General features: G+C 37.8%; 1 protein-coding gene across 2 annotated transcripts; it reads left to right on the top strand.

Moving 5' to 3' along the window:
* Window positions 1-24: 24 nt before the first annotated feature.
* On the top strand, window positions 25-3,094 carry LOC122555335 (non-histone chromosomal protein HMG-14-like). Of its 2 annotated transcripts, none has more exons than XM_043701225.1 (6): window positions 25-230; window positions 981-1,004; window positions 1,513-1,548; window positions 1,635-1,673; window positions 1,762-1,866; window positions 1,941-3,094. In XM_043701225.1, the coding sequence occupies exons 1-6, from the start codon at window positions 216-218 to the stop codon at window positions 1,977-1,979; spliced, it is 258 nt and encodes an 85-aa protein (XP_043557160.1). In that variant the 5' UTR covers window positions 25-215; the 3' UTR covers window positions 1,980-3,094. The 2 variants fall into 2 exon arrangements, with proteins under 2 accessions (XP_043557160.1, XP_043557159.1); XM_043701224.1 differs by having other exon boundaries at window positions 1,635-1,685.
* The last annotated feature ends 4,112 nt before the right edge of the window (window positions 3,095-7,206 follow it).

The raw sequence follows: 7,206 nt of genomic DNA, 5'->3' as shown, positions 1-7,206 counted from the left end.
TTCGGTGATATTGAGTGAAGGAACGAATCTGGTTCGAACTAGTTGGTTTGGATGTATTAACGTTCCATACTTGTATTGTAACAAGGTAGTTGCATAGGATCCGGGGTTTGGCAGCGCAACTTGATGTTGTAGGAGTGAAATCTGCTTGTGTATTAGTTATCTTGCATTCCAATTTTTTTTAACGCAGAAAAATATTTTATACAAATTCTCCAAACATGCCTAAGAAGGCGGTGAGTAGATTTTAATTGATATTTTTCGAGGGGGGAACAAATGGATTTATAAAAGGGGTGGCGAAAGATATTGCGAGTGTATTAAATGTTTGACTTTTTAATGGAATTGTATTCTGAATTCTGCAACGTTTGGCTTTAAAAAATACCCTTTAAAAAAATTCTGTTGCGACGAAGTGTACCAGAATCTTTTTTAAAACTGGAGCAAACCCTTTCCAGAAGCAGACTGGAAAATTGCGCTTCCACCAATTCTGTGAAAGGTCAAAATCTTGTCGGTAAATTAAAGTACATTGTTCCACACACAACCGCACGTGCATAAAAGTGTTGAAAATGTTTTCTTCGCGTATTTATTTTTACAGACGGGCTTTTCTAGGAGACAAAGGTGTGTGGGGGTGGGCGCGAAATGGTAAAGAGCCATGTTGATTTAGGTTGCTGTTGTTCATTCTGCAAACTGGGCAGCTCCATTCAGAATCTGGAATATTCTGTAACCCTTTGGAGGGGTGAGAATGCAGTACGGAGTTCTGAAGTTTGTCCAGCAGGTTACAAATAGGCGGGAAGGATTTGCATTACGTCCCTTATTGCGCTCTGCATCATCCCCCTTACGCATGTTTCTTCGATCTTCCGGACTACTATGTTTGCAAACATTTCGGCAGTATCGTCCTGGTTCTCCAGGCTTTTTTTTTCTCCATGACGTTGTTGCTTGCGCTATTAAATTAGTTATTTTTGTAACTGCTGTTTTTTTTAATTTAACAGGCCGCTGATACAGTAATAGACAAAGTAAGATGCATTTTCATTAATATTGCTGTCAACTTTGTTTACGATTATAGTCTAGAGTTACAAATCTGATTTAAATCGCAATTGTACAAAAGGTGTTAAAACATTATTTGGAAAAGTGCACACTAATTGCTGATTATGAATCACTAGTAAGATTATTGAAATTGTCTAAATATTATAAACGTAGTTTGAAATTCTGTTTTATCTCGAAGCAATGTGTCATTGTTCCTCTCTATATCGCACTACATCACTACTGAAAATGCAAATTGATTACTAGATTTGTTTCTAGTAAAGCCAAGTTATGCTGCCTTTCTCTCAAGTTATCAGAGAATAATTTTTTGGCAACCTCGATTCAGCTTTTTCTTTGAATTTTAAGAAGCTGAGCTTCATTGCAGAGATATTTATGTTGAAGTATGTCTGCAACATATCGGAGTTGAATTCAAGATGACAATGTGTGGAGAAGGTCTGCATTTTTATTGTATAAACTGACTAATTATTTGTTCTCTTGTAGTCACTACCAGCACCAGGTTATATGCAATTGAGGAAGGTAAGGCATAAAACTAATTTTAATTTTTATTCAAGTGAAGTTCTTTTGTAAAATATGATTGACTTTTTAACCTTCTACCTTCTCAGAGAAGTATAAAACCACCCAAAGAAAACCCAAAAAAGAAAGCGACTCCTCAAGTGAGTTTCAGTTCGTTATCAATTCTAAATTTTTTTTTCCCCTGAAATATTCCCTAGAACTGCCTTTCTTCTGCAGAAAAAAACCAAGGCCAGAGCAGCCAAAGCAAATCCACCACAAGCTAATCAAGAAGCCACTGATGATTCTGTACCTGCAGAAAATGGTGAACGGAAAAACAATGAGGTAAATAAATTAATCAAAATGATCATATGAATTTTTGTTTACTTTGGATATTAATGCAGATTCATATTTTTCAGGCACCCATTGCTGGAGAGAATGAAGCCAAGTCAGAATAACATCTGTCTTGCCCCTTATCATTGGTCGATGTACCTCTTGTACAATTCAGAGGAATATTTTTATCAACTATTTTGTAAATGCAAGGTTTTAGTAGTTCAAAAATGGGCAACGCCATTTTGAAATAGGAGGGAATCCCAACACAATTACACCGTTCTTTCTTCCCCACCACCTGTTTTCCATCTAAAGAAGCTAATGTGTGTAAATGTTAATTTTTTTTATATTAAAGATAAGATAAAATAAAATTGTGTACTTGGATGTTACAGGAATTTTGCCATGAAATCCACAAACACACTGGTGAGCCATGTTAGTGAGTTTGAAAGTCAGTTTTTAATCCAGATATAATGTAACATTCCATGGGCAAGGGTGGGACAGTTTATTATCCTGACTGTTGTGGACATTTTAAAAGAACTGAAAAAACTGGCTTTTCTCAAAATTTTAGACTTATTTGTATGTTAAACAACAAAGGTTAAGTAACTTATGTGCCCATTGTTTGAAATTTTAATAACTTTTGCCTCCAAATCTGCTTTAGTCATGGATTTCCCTCATAGACTGTGTGGCAATATTGTCTGGACAATATCTGTGATAGTATTTCTTGGACTTCCTTTTTTCTTCTGTGAAACTGCTGTGAATGGGTTCAGTAAGATAGCTTTGGGGGTTTATAGTGTGATATGTCAGCAGTATGAATAGGTTAATTACCTACCGAAAGTTCTGACTGCCATGCGTGCATAACAGATGTTATACATATTTGGTCAATGTTCCCATAGTTACTTAAGTTTTCAAAACATCATGCTGAAAGGTCACTGAAACTTTGGAATTATGGTATTAACATTTTTAACTACAAGTATTTTGAAACATTTCTTCCTATTTCGGTACAGGTTCTGTGTAGGATTGTACAGACTGTTCATAGCTGTATCTGTGTAATGGTGAATTTAAAAAAAAAAAAAAAATCAATAAAATACATGGCTTAAGTGTGGACTTTGTGGATTTTTAGGTCATAGAAATGGGCTGATCTTTTTTGGGGGAAAAAATGGTGTTGAGAAACATTAATTTTTAAGAAAAATAATTATTCACAAAGCTTTCTTGGAACAATGTATCATTAAAGTGATTAAAACAATTCAAAGGCGTCTGGAACTTTGTCAGGGAATATTTGCCACTGAACTACATGAAGAAATATTGGGACAGTTGACCCAAAACTTAGTCAAAGAGGTAAGTTTGAAAATAATTCTTAGAGGATGGAGGAGATTTGATTTGAGGAAGAAACTGGATAGTTCATGGCTTGGCTTGCTGGAGGCATAGCTGTTCAGATAGGGTGAAGGTAATTGGACAAAAGTGAGGACTGCAGATGCTGGAAACCAAAGTTTTTAGATTTAGAGTGGTGCTGGAAAAGCACAGCAGGTCAGGCAGCATCCGAGGAGCAGGAAAATCGACGTGTACTCTTTGGTACCTTCTCCCCACCCCATTTATCTCTCCTCTCTGGAGGCTCCCTACCTCTATTCCTGATGAAGGCCCGAAACTGCAATTGTTTTTTTTTTTCCTTTTTTTTTTCATGCTCCTCGGATGCTTCCTGACCTGCTGTGCTTTTCCAGCACCCCTCTAATCTAAACTGAGGGTAATTGGAATCTGTACAATTGAAAGGGTACATCATTCTATCAGGGTTATAAGCCTATGTTATAGAGTTGGTATGGGACATGTCCATAAGTGCATTTGAACACTGAGGATTTTGAAATCAAAATATTTTTAATTGGGAGTTAATGTATGCCAGAAGTGTGGGTGATGAATGAATGAATAGGACTTAGTGTCAAGTTGGGTTCAAGAACAGTTTTGAATGAGCTAGGATTAATGGAGAATGCTTATGGTGGGAGGGCAAAGTCTAACCTGAGGGAATAAGTATGTAAATATCTGATTGAAAGTTTGGATTTTGCAAAGAATATTAGTAATGCAGGAAGGATACTTCTGCTTGGCTAAAATAAACTTCTTACTTTTGTGCTATCTGATATCAGAAGAACTTAACTTTCCAACTTATGGTGATAACGACATGCAAATTCCAACATCTGTCTTGGACCTTTGGTACAAGTTGTGTTGTGAAATCTTCAAGATTTAATGATGGAACAAAATCAGAAATTGCTGGAAAAACTCAGGTCTGTCAGCATCCATGGAGAGAAGGAAGCGCTAACATTTTGGGTTCAGTGACCCTTCAGCCTAGATTATAGCCAGGAAAAGGTTGATGATAGAGATGGGAGTAGGTGGAGATGGAGCCCAGAGCAAGAGAGAAAAAACAGTTTGGGCAGACAAAAGAATGAGCCAAGGTCAGCCTGGGAAAATGAATAAGTTGCTAATGGAAAACATTAGTGGCTGGCAATGGGTTGTGTGTGGTAGCAGCCAATGTAATAATAGGGTGTGATATGTAGTGGTTGGAGTAAAGACATGGGAGAAGGTGCTTAAGTCCTAAAATTATTGAATTCCATACTGAGTCCAGAAGGTTGCAGGGTTCTCAAGTGGAAAATGAGGTTTTTCCAGCTTGTGTTGAACTTCAGTAGAACACTGTAGCAAGCCTGAGACACCAATGCTGGCTAGGCAACATGCAATGAGAAGCTGAGGGGTATTTTTGTGGACAGAACATGGGTGTTATGCAAAGTGTTTGCCCAGTCTCTGTCTGAGCTTCCATCTCCCCAGCATAGAGGAGACAATATTGTGAGCGATAAGTAAATGATGGATTTAATGTTGGTATCATACAAAAGCAATGGATGGCTTTTGACATTTTTAGTGGTAATTCTTCCAATTTGATTACTTTGTAAATTTTGCAGCAGGGTCCACAGACAATGGTCTGGAGTTTAATCTTACAGTTCACTTAAATCTGAATGTACATGTGCTCTGTTTGTACTTTGAATTGAATTTATCCTGATTTTTGATATCTGATCAGAATACTGAGTTTTGAGTAGAATGTTCAAGTATTTTTCATATAGATGTTGAAACCTATTTTGTTTTAAGGCATTTACTAATGTTAGGTATATGGTTGTATTTGTGTCAACAGTCCTCTTAACTTTGAATTCACTGAATCTAACAATTGGCAGTGCCTTATAATTGCCTAGATGTTTTCCTGAACGTCATTCTCGATTTTAATAACTGCACATTTTAGAAATCTTCTTTGTCTGCTAATTGTTTATGACATCTGGCTGTGAAAATGATAAATGAAATCGTTCTTTAAAGGGACCATTGGCTAGTGATTGGAACGGAGACCAAAGTGAATGAGATTTAGAATGAATTAGTGGTTAAATCTCCACTAGGTTCAAACTTTGAAAAAAAAATCATATTTAGATTTGATGATTTTTCAGTTAGGCAGAATTTTCAGTAGTCATTAAGAAATTCTCATCTGTTTCGGAAAGATATTCAGTGACCTGAGACGGAACATGAAGAGGACAGACTATATTAGTTTTGGTTTCAATGAGCCATTTTAAAAAAAAAAAATCCAATCTAACAACACATGAAACTAAGGTAAACCAGGAAAGGAGAAGCAGGTTGCTCTTGGCTCCAGAGTCAGCTTTCATACATGTTGGAGAAGCCCAGCTTAATTTTTCCTATTTAATTCTTGGGAATAGAGCATTACTGCCAATGTTTGTTACCCTTCAGAGTGTTTGTGGGTCACTTTAACTACAATAGTTCAATGTTGTGAAGTACATGGAACTTCCCACCTGAAAGCATTGCATGTTTTTGACTGGTTTTTAAGCAGTAGTAATCTGTCCAAATCATGATTCTCTGAGGTGATCGTGTTCCTTACACCCCTTGTTCTTTGGAGATGTTGCTGAAGAAACTTGGGCAATTTGCTGCCATTCATGTTTGTAACTGATGTCAAGACAAATCATTTATGGGTCGTCTTAATTCAAACCCTGCTGCTTATACCTTTGGGTAAAAAGAAAAGTACATTTTTCTGCTTAAAATAAATTTGAAGTAGATATGTTTGTTACTCTCTGGAAATACAGGCAATTACTTGAGTACATAACTGCATATTTCAATCAACAAAGATTTGCAAAGATAGATGTTTTTTTAAAAAAACTGCTGTTTTTGTCAGCAAAGATATCACCATCCCATACTATTACACATTTACCTTTTTACAACTTTCCACTGATGACAGTCCTGCCAAATCAGCCAAACAATGCATCTTGTCCTCTAATGTAAATTCCTTTTCCTTTGTTATCTATTCTGTAACCCAGAGAGCATTAAGATGCCCATGTGATACAGCTGTGATTTATTAGGCCACTTTGAAAAGCAGTTAAGAATCACATATTGCTATAGGACTGGTCCAAACACTGGAGAACCACTAAGTTCTTGCACAACAGTCCCATGATTTTTGTAGTTTTTTTTTTGTCCGTATAAATTGTTAAGACAATTGAAAATTTAACTCCTGATGGGATCCATAGAACCTTTACTGTGTGGAAGCAGATCATTCAGCCTCTTGAGTCCCCACCGACCTTCGAAGAGCATCTCACCCCCACTCCTCTATGGTATCCCTTTTAACCCTGCGTTTCCCATGGCTAATCCACTGACCCTGCACACTATCGGGGCAATTTAGCATAGTCAATCCATCTAACCTACATGTTTTTGGATACTGTGAGGGAACCAGAGCACCGGGAAGAAACCCACACAGACACTGGGAGAATGTGAAAAGTCCACAGTCACCTGAGGCTAGAATCAAACCTGGGTCCCTGACACTGAGGCTGTTGTGCTAATCACTGAGCTATTGTATTGCATGTTCTACATGAATGTATGCAATTTTTGAGCAAAGTGCAATGTAACTCTGCAAGTACAAATTCACCACACAAAATATATGTGTGCATGTGGTCTGTGTGTGTGTGTCTGTCTGGGGTGGGGGTTGTGAGTGTGAGATAGAGAGTGTGTGTGTGTGTAGTGAGTGCAGAGTGTCTTAAGTCTGTGAGGGGGTGCATGTGAGAGTGTGTGTCTATAAGGGTGTGTGTGGGTGTCTGTGTGTGTATAGTGCAATGGTGATCACCTGTAATGTGACATGAACCCAAGGTCCCCATAGGGAGGGCCTCAACCGGGACCTTGGGTTCATATCACATTACAGGTGATCACCATTGCACTACACATACACCCTTAGACACACACACTCCCACACACACCCCCCCACAACTTAAGACACTCTGCACTCACTACACACTTTCTCACACTCTCAACCCCCATCCCAGACAGACAAAGACCCACATGCACACA

Source organism: Chiloscyllium plagiosum, chromosome 12 (genome assembly GCF_004010195.1).
Source record: "Chiloscyllium plagiosum isolate BGI_BamShark_2017 chromosome 12, ASM401019v2, whole genome shotgun sequence".
Taxonomy (NCBI): Eukaryota; Metazoa; Chordata; class Chondrichthyes; order Orectolobiformes; family Hemiscylliidae; genus Chiloscyllium; species Chiloscyllium plagiosum.
Note: the sequence above shows the minus strand (reverse complement) of the source record. Positions and strands in the feature narration are given on the sequence as shown.

Bases quoted from the DNA above. Each gene is read 5' to 3' on its own strand.
- LOC122555335 (XM_043701224.1), top strand. The intron at 1,005-1,512 runs GTAAGATGCATT...GTTCTCTTGTAG, and splicing joins CTGATACAGTAATAGACAAA to TCACTACCAGCACCAGGTTA. The intron at 1,549-1,634 runs GTAAGGCATAAA...CTACCTTCTCAG, and splicing joins GTTATATGCAATTGAGGAAG to AGAAGTATAAAACCACCCAA.